Here is a 19,255-nt window from a genome sequence, read left to right on the forward strand (position 1 = left end):
TCAATTCTTTAAAAATTATAAATATATAAACTATTAAAATAGCAAAATTTATAAAATTTTAAATTAATAATAATAAAATTACACTTTAATTTTTTCAAAATTGATAAAAAATTAATTCAATTCTTTAAAAATTATAAATATATAGACTATTAAAATAGAAAAATTATATTTTTATTATCATAAAAACATATAATTTAATTTCAAACAAAAAAATTTCTGTGGATAAAGAAAAATTTATTTAAATAAGCTATATATTTTTTCTTTGAAAGATTTAAATAAGCTATATTGATTTAAGGAAATGTTAATAATTTATAAGGGTTTTGATTTTTCATACGTGTTTAATTATTTAGCCCACAATATAAAATTTGGAAAAATGTATATATTTTTATTAAACATCGTATTTTATCCATATATAAATATTATAATTATTGATATTTTAGTTAATCAGTTTTTTTCTTCCGTTAAAAAAAAAAAACTAGTACAATCCCATCTGCCCAGCCCTCTTCTCATGGATAAATTAATAATAGAATATGAAAAAGAACACTCACACAAGGTGTCTTTCATTTACCATTCAATTATTAATGTTTGGACTCTCAAATCAAAGAAAGTAATAAAATATTTGGAGCTATGATAGGTTAATAAATGGTAGATCTCTTAATTTCAGTTATCATGATTCAATTTTTAAAGAGCTTTGATTTGAGCAATGAATGAAGGTATTGCTTTTGGGTAAATATATGAGTTCAAATTCTTGCTTGGGTGGCAAGTTTAATATGATGCTTGTAATAATTTTGATGTGTCAATCTTCATCCTAAGATAATAATAAAAAGTTACCTGCCATGATTATCCAAATAAGATATGGCTACTGCAGCATGGAAGGCTGCTCCAATGGGAAGAACATCCTCATCAATAATCAAGTAAGGTGAGTGCAATCCGTATTTTGGTTTTTTTGTTTCGTTTCTTGTCCCAATCACGAAGAAGGCAGCCGCCATTTTGTTCGAATAGAAGCTGAAATCTTCTGCTCCCATGTTCATCGGCATCATTAGTACATTAGATTTCCCAACCACATATTCTCCAACCTTTTTCGCATGTTCATACATTGATTCATCGTTGACAGTAGCAGGGTAAGGTCTCATTGTTTCCTCAAAGAAGTCTGTAGCTGCAGTACATCGATGTACCATTGCTTGAGTCTCAATCACCTGTAAATCATTTATATCAACACTAGAAGTTTAAATTTACGATTTGTTTAGTTAATGGATACCTTCTTGATCCTCTGTTGCAAATAAGACAAGCCTTCATTGCTCATGCTCCGAAACGTGCCTCCAAAGCTGACTGTTTCTGGGATAAGGTTTGCTGCTTGACCGGCTTGAACGAACCCTATTGAGACAACCTGCAGGTTGGTGAGAAACGGATTTTTAAGCATTGTGAATGGAGAAAATATGTCTATCAAGATTTACCCTGGGTTAAAGAGGATCCGTCTCTCGAGAAACGAGGTGTTGGAGAGAAAGGATACCCAATGATGCAGCAAGTACGCGATCTCTAGTGGTATGAGGCTGAGCAGCATGCCCAGCTTTCCCTTGGATTATGACTTGGAACCTGGCTGAGCCAGCAAGCATAGGGCCAGGTCTGGAGGATACGGTTCCGGTGGGTAATTCTGGTGAAACATGTAAGCCAAAAATGGCATGGACATTATCAACTGCACTGTCTTTTATCATATGGTAAGCACCAGCGTAAGACTCTTCTCCAGGTTGAAAAACAAGCTGAACAGTGCCCTTCAACTCATCTCGCTTTCGCTCAAGTAATTTGGCTGCTCCAAGCAGCATTGTCACGTGAGCATCGTGCCCACAAGCATGCATCTTCCCTTGCTTCTTGCTTTTATGCTCCCACTCCACCAATTCCTTCAATATACTAACTTTTCATTTTCTCTTAAAATATTACTTGTATTCTGACATATCTTGGGAAGAAGGTATATACAAAACAAACATAAAAAATTGAGCAAACCCAATTATACATCCTACCATTTTCAGCGCTCATTACAGTTCTTCATTATTCTCTTGGTATATTAGCCAGATTAGACCAATGTCTTAAAAGAATCAAATAATTCTGTATTTTAGCAGGGGCGAAGCCAAAAATTCTTTTTGAAGTGCCAGAATTCTTGGTATATTAGCTTTCTATTTTTTTTCCTTAAAGAAAAACACTTTTCTCCCGAACTTACCAAACAAAACCTATGAAAAATAAAAAAGGATTGCAGGCAAAAGAAAACCTGGATAGGAAGGGCGTCCATGTCAGCTCGAAGACCGAACCAGGGCTCAACACCTGACCCCACGGAGGCCACGATACCAGTCTTTGCAACAGGCCATGAGTAGTCGATCCCAAGCGATTCCAACTCGGACATTATGAGTCGACCAGTCTCGTGTTCTTGGAATGCTAATTCTGGGTATTCATGGATTCTCCTCCTTACCCTCTTTAACCAATCGAAGAACGCGGGTTCCTTGGCTGAGTGCAACAGTTCTCGTGTCAGCGAACCCAGGTCCAGTCCTGACTGAAGCTGCGGATGCACTTTAGAAAGACATGAGATTACGATAATGGTGAACAAACGAGGCCACGCCATTGAAGAGGAAACTTAGATTAGAGACAGAAGTTCTGCTCGATTGACTCGCTTTTTTCCCAAAGCAAGCGTCGTTGATTCCAATTATAAAGCTCAAAAATAGGTTTAATGCTTCCAAAATTTCAATCTATATAAATTTTAAATTTACATGTTTGGTAAATTAATTCAAAAATTAAATATTAAAAAAATCATAAAATATGTTTGTCATCTTCCTTAAAATTAAGAATGAAATATTATTAAAATATTTAAAAGATAATATTAAAAGAAATAAAATTAAAAAATATTATTTCTGTATTTTTTATATATTTTTTGAAACAAATACTGGACTGGATTAATGTAAATTCAAAATTACAAAATAGAATCTAAAGATACCCGAAAAACCAAAAGGTGAACAAGCCCAAAACAGAAAAAAAACTTAAAAGACAAGCAAAAAGCAAATAGAAAGCACTATCAGACCTATCTACATGTGTGCATGTGTCAGGCCAGGCCAAGTTCGGGTTGAGTTCTTATTAGACTCGGGCCCAGCTTAGCTCAAAAAATAAACTTAAAATTTTACTCAAACTCGATTCGGATAAAAATACTAAAACTCAAGCCCGACCCGGCTCAACCATATTAACTTTTATATTATTTTTTATATAATTTTAAAATATATATAATACATCAAAAATACCGAAAACATCAAAATAAATATTTTTCAACAAATTAAAAATAATTTTTAAAAAATACATATACTTAAATAACACTAATATAGATGTAACTTAACAAGCAAATGTCCCTAAAATAATAACAAAATTAACAAATACCTTTAAAATAATAAAAAAATTAACAATAAAATAAGTTTTATACAATATCCAAATAATAACAACAAAATAGTAGCAACATAATAGTAAAATGATAGTAAAATAGTGAGAAAATAACAAGAAAATAATATTAAAAAACAAATTTTTTTTGTCCTTTAGTAAATTCAGGTCAAGTCAAACTGGGCCCAGGCCAAAAATGCCTTATCTGAGGTCTGACACATTTTTTAAACGAACCTTTTTTTTATCCAAACTTATTTTTCAAGCTTATATTTTTTTTCAAACTCTCCCATATTTTAGACAAGCCTTTTAGTCGGGCCGGGTGGCTCAACCCATGAGCAGCTCAACCTATCTAACCCAAAACAAAAAAAGAAAAAAATTAAAATACATGTCCTATCCAAGCAAATTAGAAAGCTGGCTTCTAGTAATTTCCATTAATTGTCCATATTCCAAAAAGAAAACCCTAAAGTTTTATCTGCTACCCATTTCCCTTTCCCATTCAGTTCGGGTTCTGCTGCCTCTTCCTCTCCATTGCTCGTTACACAAAGTTCGGAATGGCCCCATCTATGTAAAAATCTTCCCTCTTTTTCAAACCTTCCATAGCCAGATTATGAAGACGTGTGCTTGCAAATCTAGAAACATGTAGTGTTGAACATTTGCAATAATAGTCCCAATCTTCGATTTGTCCCTTCTGTCCGACCTGCATATCTTGATCATTTTCAACGAGTCTCCCTCAATTACAACTGAATCAAGACCCAAACGGACTCCAAATCTCAACGCTTGATAACATACATACGCCTCCGCGGCAAACAAAGAGAGAGTCACCTTATCACAAACAACCATCAAGGCCAAGATTTCCCCTGAGGAGTTCCTAGCCACTCCCAAATCCCGATCTAGCCTGATAGACATCAAAAGCTCCATCAAAGTTAATCTTGACGATTGATTCGCATGGAGGTGTCCACTGCTCTTGAATATTCAATACGGTATTTTTTTCCCCTTTCTATACCATCAAGTTCTCTCATATATCTAATAGTTCAGTCAGAAATTTCCTTTCCTGACATCATTTTTCTTTCGTGCACAAGTTGGTTTCTACTTGTCGAAAACGTTCAGATACCACAACAGAATAATCTACACTGCTCACTTGATGAATTTCGGAAAACCCAGGTAATCCACTCCCTACTGTTTCTATACAGATTATTAAGTATCCATGAAAAATTCAGACTGACCCATGCCTCAATTGTAATGGGGCAGTCCCGAAACATATGAATAGAGTCCTTCACTGATCTGCGACAGCTTGGGCATAATGTACCCACGATTATTTTCTTGTACCTTAGGTTAGCAAGTGTAGGCGTGTAATTCCACGAAATTCTCTATATTGTTGTTTTTATTTTCGGAAGGAGATGTAAATCCCATAATTTTTTTGTAAAAGTAGTTAGGATTTGGTTGTAATATATTATCATTAGAAAGTAAGGAACCTATTTGTAATAGTTTATAGGCACTTCTCACAGTAAACTCTCCAATCGGCCCTCTACCCCAAATTTGAATATCCTCATGAGCAACTCTCGACAAAGGGATCTGCAGAATTTTATTTGCAACCTCAATTTGAAAGGTATTGAGAATAAGGTCTTCTTTCTAAACCCTAGATCAATCATCAATTATATCTGATACAAGTCTAATATCATCATTAATAACAGTAGTATTTAATCTATACCCTGCAGACTTTGGCAACCAAGAGTCTTCTCTAATAGATATTCTTTCACCCCATCCCACGCTCCAACCCAAACCCTTCTATAGTAGTCCCTGCGTAGCCCAAACACTTTTTTAGGTATACAAAGGTAGACTTCCTAACCTTGCATTTAAAAAATATGTAAATGGAAAATACTTTGCTTTTTAAAATACGAGCTAAAAGAGAATTCAAATAAATAATAAGGTGCCAACCCTGCTTGGCTAATAAAGCAATATTGAATTTGGTAATACTTTGAAATCTCATTCCCCCATCTTCTTTACATTCACATAGGAGATTCCGACAACACCAATGAATTCCTTTTTTACCATGACTTTTCTGTGACCAAAATTTGGCATGGTCTTAAGTAACAGAAAACATGCCATCGAGTAAGAAGGAATGGTTTGGAGAACCGCCTTAATGAAAAACTCCTTTAGGCACTCCAATTTTCAATCTTTTTTTAAATCACTACAGAAAAATAGACTTTTAACGGCGCTTTTTTAGCCTTTAGCGGCGTTTTAGGCGCCACTAAAACTTTTAGCGGCGCTTTCTAAAACGCCGCAAAAAACGTTGCTATAGGTAATGCCACAAAAATTTATAGCATTTATTGGGAAAAAATGCCGCTAAAGGTCAAGGCATTTAGCGGCGTTTGTGGGAAAAGCGTCGCTAAAGGTCAAGGCTTTTAGCGACGTTTGTGGGAAAAGCGCCGCTAAAGGTCAAGGCTTTTAGCGGCGTTTGTGGGAAAAGTGCCGCTAAAGGTCAAGGTTTTTAGCGGCGTTCATGGTAAAAGCGTCGCTAAAGGTCAAGGCTTTTAGCGGCGTTTGTGGGAAAAACGCCGCTAAAGGTTAAGGCTTTTAGCGGCGCTTTTTTTTACAAACGCCGCTAATTTTGGTAGATTTGTAATATTTTTTTTCACCAATATCTATCCCTTCCTACATTAAAATCCAACCAAATACAACAAATATAATATAAAATGCAGCCAAAAGCAGCAAATTTAACATAAAAAATACAACCAAAAACATTAATTCTAAATGATACTTCAAATTTAACTAAAGATATATGATATAATTAATAAATAAAGTATAATTTAAAATATTTTTACAATAATGTTAAATGTGACAAAACTTAAAAACATTCTTACAATAAGAAAACTAATGTCTAAGACGGCGGCTTTTGCGATTGTTGAAACATATGCATCATCTGCTGAAGCTGTAGCTGGAGGTCATCGTACTTTTTGCTCTGTTCTGCTACCATCACTCATGCCTCTGCCTCTCTCGCTGCAGCCACTACCTCCCTCTCTGCTGCCTCCGCTCTAAGTTGTTGCTGGAGTTCTTCATATTTTCGTTGAACCTCGGCAATTTGCTCAACCGTGTTCGCTTGCATCTGAGCTATCTGGTCTCTTAACCTCTGAACTTCAGCTTGAGCTTGACTTCCGAAAGGCATGTATTGCTGGGAGCCGGATCCAAAATATTGGGTCGGGGTAACACCAGATCCTTGAAATCGAACCCGACCGTACCTTTCAGGACCCAAAACTTCAGTGATAATTCTGTTATCAATGTTCTCAAGATTAACAGAACTATCACTTGAAGCAATCGCTTCATATTCCGCCTTCTTCTCCTTTAGTTTCTCCTAAAAAATCAATTAAAGAGTTAGAAACGAAATATATAATAAAAAGAAATGCAACATAACTTAACATTTTTTAAAGCTACTAATGATGAATTGAATTAAACAATTATAATTAAAGATTATAAATATTTAGAATAAATCAAATATTATTAAATGAATATACCATAATTTCTCCAGCTTCGGATATCATAGGAGATCCATCTTTCTTCCTATGCGTAATCTCAAAAAGCTGAAGGCGTCTAACTTTTTGTCCGGATTTGACTTCCTACAATATAGTAGTAAGAATATTATTTAATAATAGAAAGTTATTAATATTTGAAAGAATTAATAAATTCATAATACCTCGGCCTCAGCTACAGAAGCAAAACTTCTCGACCCTGCCGTGTGCGTGAATTTTTGTTTTTCCCTGCTGCTTGTTCCAACTCGCTCACGGTCCTACATAATAAAATTATTATTACGTATATAGTAAACACTATATATAAGAGTTTGGAAATACGCAATACCTCTCCTTTCTTTGAATTCCAAAATCTAACCGCATATTCCCATTGATACCTCAGCATTCCTGGCGGAACATTTCTCAATTTTTCCTCGAGGCTTATGTCTTTCTTAAAATATTGTTTCTTTAAAGTGCTTTTATTGTCTCTCCATCTTTTACCTAATGCCTTCTTGATATAATCATCGGAGACTTCTAAAGCAAATCTCTCCTAAAAAAAACATAAGTTTAGAATGTAAATATAAATGAAACTTAAACCAAAGTATTATAAATTGCATTCACATTTTGTTACCTCAATATTAGCGAGAGCCTAGTTTTTGTTGCTATCAGGCATGTGATGCCATGATTCGTAGTTGATGGGCAACATATTTGCATTTCGTGCTAAAATGCCCAAATAGCCTGCTAAAAGTCGAGCTTCAGATCCAACAGGCTGACCATGAGTATTTCTACTTACTTTAACACGCTCGACAGGATCTAAGTCGTATAAATCTCTAAGTAGCGTACGTCCTCGAACTCTGCGCGTCCCACCACTTTCAGCTGAAAAATGATATACTATTATTATATTAAAATTGACAAATAATTCAATAATAAAAGTCAACACATGTAAAATGAACATAATATTACTTTGAAATTCTTCAGGCTCATCAAGTGTCTCCGGCACATTCGAAGATCCAACAACTGTCTGCTGTTCACTATTTCTTTCTTCCGAATTTGGAGTATTCTGGACAATACTTAAATCTCGTACTCTTCTTCTACGCATTTTTCCTGCAATACACATAAAATAATTAAAGTTTTAGTAACAAATTACAACAATAGTAGTACATATAAAATAGTTAAATTATATAACATTACAAAGATTAAAATTATAATATTACATATAATTAAAAAATTGTAAAATCTTTGTGACAGCCCAAAATTGACCCTAGTCGGGAAGTGGTTTCGGGACCACTAAACCGAGTCATAAAAATAATTAACCGTCATAATTGATGCTCATTATATGTACATGTGCATGTGTGAAAATTTCGTGTTTGAATTTTGTTAATTGTAAGTGAATTTTATCAAATAGGACTTATGTGAGAAAATTTTGAAATTTGCTAGGCAAATGCAAAGTGGCCTATTAATGCATATTGTGAAAATGATGGGTTTGCATGTCAATTTACCCAAATTAAGGCATAGTGGCTGGCCATGCTATGAGTGGAAACATGTCACAAACATGTTATGTTAGTGAGGTATGTTAGGAAAAATAAAATAAGGAGTATGGGTAATAAAGAAATGGAAACAAAAAAAAAATGTGTGGTTGTTTCCCCCCCCCCCATTGCCGTGAGTTAAAGAAAAGAAAAGAAAAATTTTGTTCATCCTTTTTCATCTTCTTTTGGCCGAAAATTATAAGGAATGAGGAAGGAGTTCTTGCTTCATGTTTGGTTTGGAAGAGGATTAGGAGGAGGTTTGGCCATACTTGTATCTAGATCAACGTATGTTTGAGGTTGTGCCATGAGATTCATGCATGTTTTTAGTTGCTAGCTTGAGTTCTAATTAGCCCATAGTTCAAATCTTTGCTATGTCATGGGGATGATATTCGGCCTAGGTGGATTTTGTGTTAATGCCATTGCATGCTAAATATTAAGCTTGTTAATGATGCATGTGATGGTGGATTGATGATTCTTGAATCTTCTTTTTAGCATTTTTGAGTGAGCACATATGTGCATTGGTTGCTAGATGGAGAAGAATCGGCTAGCAAGTTGTGTGCTAAGGCCGAATATAATTTTTGTATATTAATGAGTAATGCATGTGTTAAATTGATGGAAAGGGAGAGGATGCTTTACTAGTGTATATATGTGTGTATTAGCCAAGTTTTGAACTTGAAACAAAATGGTGTTTAGTCAATACAAGTAACCATACTTGTAGAATGTATTAAGTGTTGCAATCGGCCCCAACATAGACATGTATGTTCGGCCACATGAATAAGTACATAAGCTATGTGTATGTTCGGCCATAGGTAGCCTATTGATGGCTTTAGCTTGACTTAGAAAATTCGGCTAAGGGGAAATATTAGCTAGTATGTTGAATTCGATTCGTGATTTCGTACACATGTGACTCTAATGTCTAATGTATATATGGGCTAAGTACCTTGAGCTTCTCTTTTGATGTTCGAATGAATTGTATTAAATTGCTTGATGTGATTAAAAATGCGTATGACCATTGTGTATTTGAGCTAAAAGGGTGGCCATATGACCTATCAAACTCCTTGTCATATTCGGCCATAAGCTAGCAAAATGAGACTTTAATGAGTTAAATTTGTTTGAATTAGCTCAAGAGCTTAGAGGACTCCAGTTGGATAAGGGAAAGAAAAAAGTGGTCGAGTAGCCATCGGAATCGTTCGACAACATCCGAGGTAAGTTCTTGAGTAAAAGAGCTTAAATTATGATTTGATTAGATCATATTTTAAGCAAATCAAAATCATGCTCCTTGTGTGTGGCTATTGAGCCGAAATTGCAAGAATGATAAGTGTCTTGTGTTTGAGTTTTGCTAACGAAAACGAAATACGAATGTGCCATGATTTATTGTTAAATGTGCATGGTTATTTGAATGATGTCCGGGCTAAGTCCCGAAGGCTTTGTGCTAAGTGACCATATCCGGACCAAGATCCGAAGGCATTTGTGCGAGTTACTAAATCCGGGTTAAGTCCCGAAGGCATTTGTGCGAGTTACTAAATCCGGGTTAAGTCCTGAAGGCATTTGTGCGAGTTAATATAACCGGGCTATGTTCCGAAGGCATTTGAACGAGTAGCTATATCCGGTTAAATTCCGAAGGTACGTGATTTGGGAATGAATGATCTTGCTGTAAAAATTTCAGTTATACGCTTGAAACATCCCAACATTGAGGTATGTTTCGTATGTGCTTTGAATTAGTTGAGCCCTTACAAATAAGTATTCGCTCAGTTGATAAATGAGCTACCGGCCTTTGGCTAAGTTGATCTTTGTGTATGAATAAAAGGGTTGGTAATGTGAAGTAAGTATGATATTGAAAAATTGTGCATATGAAATTATCCGTTTAGCTACATGAATGCTATACTTTTGTTGTGCTGGAATCCCTTGCTCAAAACTTACTAAGCATAAATTGCTTACTCTGTCTCCTTGATTCTCTGTTTTATAGATTTTGGTTCTCCAGCTATCGGACTCGGGATTTTGATGTCGAAGTCGCCAACACTATCAAAGCCCCCCTTTTGGTACAATTTTGGTTGAACTTCGAAATGGCATGTATAGGACTACCATTTTTGTTGGGGGTCATGGACCCTTTGGACTTGTATAATTTTGGATAGCCATGCGAAAATGGCTTATATATGTTTGAGTATAATGTTATAATCATTTGGTATGGATATGGTTATTGAGAGGTGTGGATATGCTTAACAAGGATTGGCCATGGGAATGGTTAATCACTATCATAATTTGTGCTATTTATGCTAAAAGGGTTAGTTGAATCATGGAAACTATGAAATAGGTAAAGTCTACCTTAAAGGCAGATGCTGACAGCAGCAGTGATATAGATTTGGAAAATCACTAAAAATAGTAGGAAGGGAATTAAATAGTGAATAAATTATGTAAACGAACCTTGATGAATCTATTTTCATAGGAAAGTAACGAAACGATCATATGGATAGTATGTTAAGAGATATTCAGGTTCTCGTAAGACAGGGCCAGAACGGTTTCTGGATTCCCTGTTTCGACTTTGGAAGTTCATTATAAATTAACCAGAGATAATTAGGAGTCATACCATATATGTATAGATTCCTCTTTGAGTCTAGTTTCTATAGAAACAAACAACATCAGTATTGAAGCCCTGTACAGGGAGATATCCAAGTCGTAATGCGCGAAGGTCAGTGTAGTCGATCCCTGTAACATGGGAGACTTTGACTAATAAACTGTACTAATTGGCCCAACCAAAAATTCTAGAAAAAAATATGTAGATGGGCATATGAGTCTAGTTTCAGGGAAAATTTACAGAACTGGATTCCGAGTTTCTGAACTCAAGATATGATTTTTAAAGCGACTATTACGCAGATTGGCAATGTCTGGGAAATTTGTTTATAAGTGGTTAAAGTCTGTTAACACCTCATGTTCGACTCCGGTGACGGTCTCGGGTTCGAGGTGTTACAATCTTACTACATCATTATTCGTAAATATCTTCATCCACATCATGTCGAACCCATTGATGTTGTGTATTAGTACTAGGGATATTTTCATCTAAGTTTTGTTCTGGAAAAGGTAATGTTTCTGATCTTTCGACGATGTCATCTCTACTTCCATTACCCATTTCAAACAAGTCTCTAGGGGTGTTCCGGAGTACAACATACCAACCCTCATCAGTTGGATCTTTCAAATAAAAAACTTGTTTCACTTGAGAGGAAAATACATATGGCTCGTCCATCAATTGTTGTCCAGTGTGAATCAAGCGAGAGAAATTCAACATTGTAAAACCAAATTGATCTTCTTTAATTCCTCGAGCAGTATTAACATCAGCCCAATCACACCGAAATAAGACAACTTTCCATCTGCCATAGTAATCCAACTCAATAATGTCGGTAATAAGTCCGTAATACTCCACATTACCCTCAACCGGATTACTGTCCCTAGCACTAGCATAACTCGTAATTGAAGAATTAACAACAACTCCACAATTTTGAGTTCTCCTCATTCTCTCACGATACTTTGTATGAAATCTGTATCCATTGATGAGGAAAGCACTATATCTTTTTATTATTCTATTCGGACCTTGGGAAAGCCATTTAACTTCGTCATTGACGTCCTTTCCACTCCAAACCTATTGAATCGAAAGTAAATTGAATAATTAACTAAATTTCGGGATTATATGTAACTTATTAACTTTAGTTACATACCGTTTGACTTAACCATTCATGAAAAGATTCTGTGAATAACTTATTAATCTCTCGATGTTGCAATCTTCGAGAGCGTGCACGAGATCTCAAAATTTGTTTGTACTCACTATGTTAAAAACAAGTGTATTTGGTTAGAAGATAAACAAATCAAAACGACAAATATGTGAGGAAATTTTAGAACTTACTTGCGTAACGGTTCAACTAAATCGTGGTGAAAAAGTACATATCGATGTGCTTGTATCCACGATATATCATCTAATTCTGCAATTTCAACTTTGCCAATTGGTTCTCCATAACTTTGGAATAAATAAGTTTCGGCCAAGTTATGATCATTGAGCCCAGCATTTCTATTTGTTCTATTCATTCGTGTTTCAACATCTTCTAAATATCTAGAACAGAATGTCATGCACTCCTCTGCCAAGTAGCCTTCAGCAATTGATCCTTCTGGATAACGCTTATTGCGACAATAAGATTTCAATTTGCTTAGGAACCTAAACACGATATACAATATTTATCAAAAGTTGTAACTAAATGTATAGACGCGAATAAATAAATACTTGACAAATAAATTAGCACCTTTCTATTGGATACATCCATCGATAAAAAACCGGTCCACCAAGTATTGCTTCGTGAGGGAGATGGATTACCAAGTGCACCATAATAGTGAAGAAGGAAGGTGGAAAGATCTTCTCCAAATTGCATAAAGTCAAAGCAGCTCAATCCTGTACTTTCTTAAGTTCTTCAACATCCAAAACTTTGCCACAAATATCTTTCATTATATTGGATAGTTCAATTATACAGGACGTCACATTTTTTGACATGCAGCACCGTAAAGCAACTGGGAGTAAATCTTGCATCAAGATGTGGTAATCATGTGATTTTAATGAATATAATCTTCGATCTTTAAGACTCACACATCGAGATATATTTGACACATACGCATCTGGGACCTTTATATCCTTCAACGCCATACAAAACACCTCTTTCTCTTCCTTTGACATTGAAAAAATAGAAGGCGGCAACCGATATTTCCCATTCGGAAGTACCTGAGGATGAAGATCACGCCGAATTCTCATGTCAACTAAATCAAGTCGACTCTAAAGATTGTCTTTTGATTTTCCATCGACATTCAAAATTGTCCCAATTATGTTCTCACAGACATTCTTCTCAATATGCATGACATCAAGATTGTGACGTAAAATATTATGCTCCCAATAAGGTAACTAAAAAAAATACTTCTTTTTTTCCACAAGTCTGCCTCATTAGGATCATCCTCTTCGTTAGATTCATCATCAGATTCATCCCTCGATATTCTCTTTGATTTCGTGTAAGGTGGTTGATTCATCTTCTCATAACTAAAGTTGATATCTTTTAACATAAACAAGATTTCAGATCCAACGGTCTGCTGAGGAGCTCCTCTGTACTCTTCAGTACCGTCAAATAGAGTCCTCTGAAATCTAAATTTATGATTTCCATCTAACCACCGACGATGGCCCATGTAAGAGAACTTCTTCCCATTGTACAACCACTTCGAACAAGTTTGTGCAGTACAACAAGGACAAGCATAACGTCCTTTAGTACTCCAACCCGATAAATTAGCATAAGCCGGGAAATCATTAATTGTCCACAATAAAGCTGCACATAAAAAAAAGTTCTCTTTTCTTAATACATCATATGTCTCAACACCCGACCATAATTGTTTTAACTCTTCAATAAGTGGCTGCAAATAGATGTCAATATCATTTCTGGGACCTTTCTCTCCAGGAATAATCATTGATAAAATATACGAAGATTGCTTCATGCAAATCCATGGAGGCAAATTGTAAGGAACAAGCACCACAGGCCAAGTACTGTACGAAGTACTCATGATTTTAAATGGATTAAAGCCGTCAGCTGCTAGCCCAAGCCTCACATTTCGAGGATCGCTTGCAAAGCTTGAAAATTTCAAGTCAAATGATTTCCAAGCTAAAGAATCCGCAGGATGTCTTAATAATCCATCATCAGTCCGTTGATCATTATGCCACCTCATAGATTCGGCCGTCTTTGACGACATGAAAAGCCTTTGAAGTCTTGGTATTAGGGGAAAGTATCGCAAAACCTTGACTGGCTTCTTTCTTAACTGCGCCCCACCTTCATCCGCATTCACATCTTCTGTATTCCCATTCATCCAACGAGACTTGCCGCAAACATTACAACACTGTTGGTTCTTCTGATCACCCCAGTACAACATGCAGTCATTTGGGCAACTATGAATTTTATCGTACCCAAGGCCCAAATCTTTTATTAGTCTCTTCATATCTTGACAAGATTCAGGGATTTTTGCAAAAGGAAACATCTCTCTCAGAAACTGTAGCAGCATTGTAAAAGAATTTCCAGTCCACCCTCCCAAACATTTTAAGTGAAATAAACGAATGCAAAAGGACAATTTCGAATATTTTGATCCCTCGTAAAGTTCTTCATTCATTTCATTAAGTAAATTGTAGAACTTCGCCGCTTCTTCATTTGGCTCCTCATAAGGTGCACTTGTTCCCGTTTCGCCAAAAACATTTCCACCAATATTACAATCATCGGATGCAATAAAGTCAGGTGGAAACGATTGCTCACCATGACTGTGCATATTAAATGCATCCCGCAACATACCTTCCATGTCATCTTGTCTAACATACTGATGGTAATCAGTATCAGGATAAGTCGGATTAATCGTTGAAGAAGTTCCACTAGATGTACACTCTCCATGGAAAATCCATTTTTTATACCCTCGAATAAAGCCATCAACAATTAGATGTTCGTAGACAACTTTACGAGTATGCCAATTGATGTTGCCACACTTCTTACACGGGCAAAGAATCATATTCTCTTGGCTTGCATTTTGAAATGCAAAATTCAGAAAAGTTTGTACTCCATTTCGATAGGCGTTGCTTACCCTTGACAATTTCATCCAACTCCTATCCATTTCGTAGTTCTTGAATTCTAAAGTTGACAATAAATTACACATGTAAGCTGTTTATTATGTAAGTCTTGATATGATATATTTTTATGTTTTATGTAAGTGATGTAGATTATGTAAGTTATGAAATATGAACTTTAAACTATATGCTTTTAAAGAAATTATTAGATTACACTACATGTATTGATTATGTAATTTATGAAATATGAACTTTAAACTATATGCTTTTAAAGAAATTATTAGATTACACTACATGTATTAGTTAAGTTATGTAAGTTGTTATGTACGTTATGTGAGTTATGTAAATTATGTAAGTTATGTAAATTATGTAAGTTGTTATGTAAATTACGTAAGTTATATGAGTTATGTAAGTTATGTAATTTATTGAAGTAATGATCAATATTAATACTATTTTGATAAAAATTAGTTATAACTTTTAAAGACATTTAAAATTATTAAATATTAAAATCAAACATTATTAATATAAAAAATAGTAATTTGAATATAATAATTTTTTAAGATTCATCATACGTGGCGTTGTTACACCTAGGGAGGATCCATTATATCTTACAGCTCGATATAAGGCAACCCGTCAGGTTTCCAGCCTATATACTTTGAATCTTTAAAATATTTAAAAAAAGGTTGGATAGAAGGTCAGCTATTGTTGTAATTTTAATGGACAAGCAAGCTACATGGTAATAAATATTCAATAGTAAATGAGCTCGATAGAACTTTTTTCAAGTCAAACCAAAATTTTTTAAGATTCATCATACGTGGCGTTGTTACACCTAGGGAGGATCCATTATATCTTACAGCTCGATAAAAGGCAACCCGTCAGGTTTCCAGCCTATATACTTTGAATCTTTAAAATATTTAAAATAATGTTGGAGAGAAGGTCAGCTATTGTTTTAATTGCTTATAAATGCAGTTACTATAATAAAGTAATATTTTATAGACTAAGGCTCCACAATGATCACCATCAATTATATAATTATTCAATGCTCCGCAAATTATAACACAAAACAAACAATAGTATAAATCATACCAAGTATGGAGAGAGACCTACCTTAGCAGATATTTCCAAATTTGTCCTCCATATAAAACATTACTAACTTATACAATGCTCAAACTTAACACATTATATAATTATTCAATTATATTACATTCACACAATTATATTAATTCAATATAACAAAAAAATGTATGTATTTATTTCTTTTAAACATGTACAATTGAAAGAAATCAAAGTTTTATACATACATATGAACCGCAATTTAAGTTTCATTTATATAATAACACCAAATGAAAATTTATGTATCAAATTATAAGTTTGATCAATATTTATGTATAAATTTAATATTTATTCCTATAAATATTAAAATATTCACTTATTCATATAATTAACACATTTTCAAAAAAGATTTTATTGAGGTGAGCTGAAACGGGATTAGCACAGATCAGAAAAAAAGAAGAGACCAAGAATTTACTTAATGAAACTTACTTTGCCAAATTTGATCAGCTGAGGTACAATCTTGAGCACAGTGGACGACGGGATAGCAAATCCTACACTAGCTGATGTACCTGAAATGCAAATAATGAAATCAGAATGCATCTATTTTACTTGGACTCAGGTGTGACAGTATGGATATATGTCTGACACAAGTATGTTAAATTTGTTCTAAGTTTTTCCATATATTTGGACGATCATCATCCCCAGAGCACTGTCTGGATACATGTTAAACACAAGTGCCGCACATTGGTACTTCATGAAAAATGAAATGTCAGAGCAAACATAAGAAGGCATTACATAGGCATTACATGAATAATATTTTTCTCTTATATATATATAACTAATTCTGCAATTCTTGACCAATGAGACAACCTTTCACATAAAATCTACATTTTATTCAACCTTTATATTTTATTTTATATATATATATAATAAGTAAAAAAAACGAATTGAATAAGTAAAAGGGTTTAATTTCTGTAAAAAAAATATTTGAAGGACTAAACTTGAAAGAATACAGGGACAAGAAAAAATTAAACCATTTCATAAATGGTAAACTAGTAATTTCGGATTTCACAAGGTAGGCCCTATGTGATCGTTTTTGAAATCACAGGAGTTTATTGGACCAAAGAGGTCCATTCTGGAGACAAAAGCAATAATGAAATTGCGAAACATATAATATAATCACTTGAACAAATAACCACCACACACTTTAAATTGGAAATGTATTAAATCGTAGGCCCTTCGATGGATCCATGCATTTACCACAGTATAATAATCGTAGTTTATTTAATGCATTTACCAATACTTATTCATACTAGATTGCTAATCCTAGAAGCAAAAATGCATGATTCAGTTTCTAGAAGCAAAAATGGCTAGCCTACGGTGAGATCATCAACGGGCGTTATGCTATGTTGGGTGCAGTAGGTGCGATTGCCCCTGAAATACTTGGGAAGGCCGGTCTTATCCCAGCAGAAACAGCCCTCCTTTGGTTTAGAACTAGTGTGATCCCACCAGCAGGGACATACAACTATTGGGCAGACCCTTACACTTTGTTTGTGTTCGAGATGGCACTCATGGGATTTGCAGAGCACAGAAGGTTCCAAGACTGGGCCAAACCAGGTTCGATGGGGAAACAATATTTCTTGGGGTTCGAGAAGTACCTTGGAGGGTCTGGTGAGCCGGCATACCCTGGAGGACCACTGTTTAACCCACTTGGTTTTGTGAAAGATGAGAAGTCATTGAAGGATTTGAAGCTGAAAGAAGTGAAGAATGGGAGATTGGAAATGTTGGCAATCTTGGGTTACTTCATACAAAGGCTCGTGACAGGTGTAGGACCATACCAGAACCTGTTGGATCACTTGGCTGACCCTTTCAATAACAATGTCTTGACTAACCACAAGTTCCATTAGATGAAAGTGCCTATATTTGTTCCATGGAACCTATAAGTTATAATTTTATTTTAAACAAATGGTATCATCAAGAAGGGTTCTAAATTACATGCAACCTTCCTGCAATTTGCAAGCAAAGAGAAATGAATGAAGAATTTAACTAATGACAAAATCACCATGTCACTACATATAAACCAAATACAATGTCAGAATCACCATGACAACATATATACTAAGCTCAATGCCTCATCCATGGAATATCATTGATGCATTTCAGTAAACTTGTTATCAATTGGTATCATGAGAATAAAAATTAAAAACAAAATTCAGTTTCTTTTTTTAAACCACACGTTGAAAGAAAGTGAACTTTTAAATAGTAAAGCAATTTCTAATTTAGAGTTCTAGGGTGATTCAATCTTTCTTATTGATACTGCTAGTGCTGAAGCATTGTAGAGATGTTATAACTTAAAAATCTCGTGCCAAACTTCCCGAATACCCATTTCCTCTGTTGGAACTTGAGAATTGAGTCTTTGGTTTTGGACTCCGAAGGTCTCAAATTCTAATATTTGAAAATGGAAAAGGGTGACCTCGCATGACTCCATTGATTCTTCATATAATGAAAAACTTAATTCTAGTATGTATGAGGCTAAAGTTTCTGGAGTCAATAAAATTTTCATAGTATCGCAGAGCTTATGCTGTTCGAGAATTGATTGAAGTCATAAAATTTGTCTTCTTTTTCTAGAAAATTGTACTTTAATGTGTATTATTTTCATCATGTTACAACGATTCAGTGTTAGGAATGCAGGTTCAATGAAGAAAATTTCAAACTAAAAATCATGCATTGCTCTTCTAGAAGGCAAACAAGTATGAGTAAAGAAAATGAACCTATTGAAAGTATTGAAGAGCCTACAGGAAGAATTACTCGAGCACGGGCTAAAGCACAGAGGGGAGCAGAAGGAATGTGCTCTTCAAAACCATCCTTCAAGCAGGACCAAAAATGTGTTCTTCGTATGAACTCCAAACGTGCATTATCAGATAAGAACAGGACTTGTGTGGTTGCCACTGTTGGCCTTCAGCCTAAAAGAAGGGCAGTGCTTAAAGATGTAACAAATGTCAGTGCTAATGGTATGCAGATCGACTGCTTAAATGTAACCGAAATTCAGGTGAGGACATCTTCTGATTTCGTCCTGAAGTTCAGTCTGCAAATTTCGTATGCACCAAATACTAAATACAAATAACATTTATCATGAGCAGGAAAAACAAACTAAGTTA

At 34.8% G+C, this 19,255-nt stretch overlaps 1 protein-coding gene, 1 long non-coding RNA gene and 1 pseudogene across 4 annotated transcripts; 2 read left to right on the plus strand and 1 right to left on the minus strand.

Annotated features, from left to right (window-relative positions):
* Positions 1–678: 678 nt before the first annotated feature.
* On the minus strand, positions 679–2,681 carry LOC107948280 (IAA-amino acid hydrolase ILR1-like 3; annotated as a pseudogene).
* A 1,129-nt stretch (positions 2,682–3,810) lies between these two features.
* Positions 3,811–9,602, plus strand: LOC107948278 (uncharacterized). Of its 3 annotated transcripts, XR_001697314.2 has the most exons (4): positions 3,811–4,385; positions 4,485–4,566; positions 4,654–5,011; positions 5,121–5,549. It is a non-coding gene; the product is annotated as an uncharacterized lncRNA (long non-coding RNA). The 3 variants fall into 3 exon arrangements; XR_001697313.2 differs by lacking the exon at positions 5,121–5,549 and adding an exon at positions 9,553–9,602 and having other exon boundaries at positions 3,839–4,385; positions 4,485–5,011; XR_005925648.1 differs by lacking the exon at positions 5,121–5,549 and having other exon boundaries at positions 4,485–4,894.
* Positions 9,603–17,435: 7,833 nt separating this feature from the next.
* Positions 17,436–18,033, plus strand: LOC107949259 (chlorophyll a-b binding protein 8, chloroplastic). The gene has a single exon (XM_016883991.2). The coding sequence runs from the start codon at positions 17,504–17,506 to the stop codon at positions 18,002–18,004; it is 501 nt and encodes a 166-aa protein (XP_016739480.1). The 5' UTR covers positions 17,436–17,503; the 3' UTR covers positions 18,005–18,033.
* The last annotated feature ends 1,222 nt before the right edge of the window (positions 18,034–19,255 follow it).

This window comes from Gossypium hirsutum, chromosome A04 (genome assembly GCF_007990345.1).
Source record: "Gossypium hirsutum isolate 1008001.06 chromosome A04, Gossypium_hirsutum_v2.1, whole genome shotgun sequence".
In the NCBI taxonomy this organism is placed as follows: domain Eukaryota; kingdom Viridiplantae; phylum Streptophyta; class Magnoliopsida; order Malvales; family Malvaceae; genus Gossypium; species Gossypium hirsutum.

What these genes read in the sequence shown, in the direction of transcription:
- LOC107949259 (XM_016883991.2), top strand. Translation starts at nt 17,504, where the DNA reads ATGTTGGGTGCAGTAGGTGCGATTGCCCCTGAAATACTTGGGAAGGCC.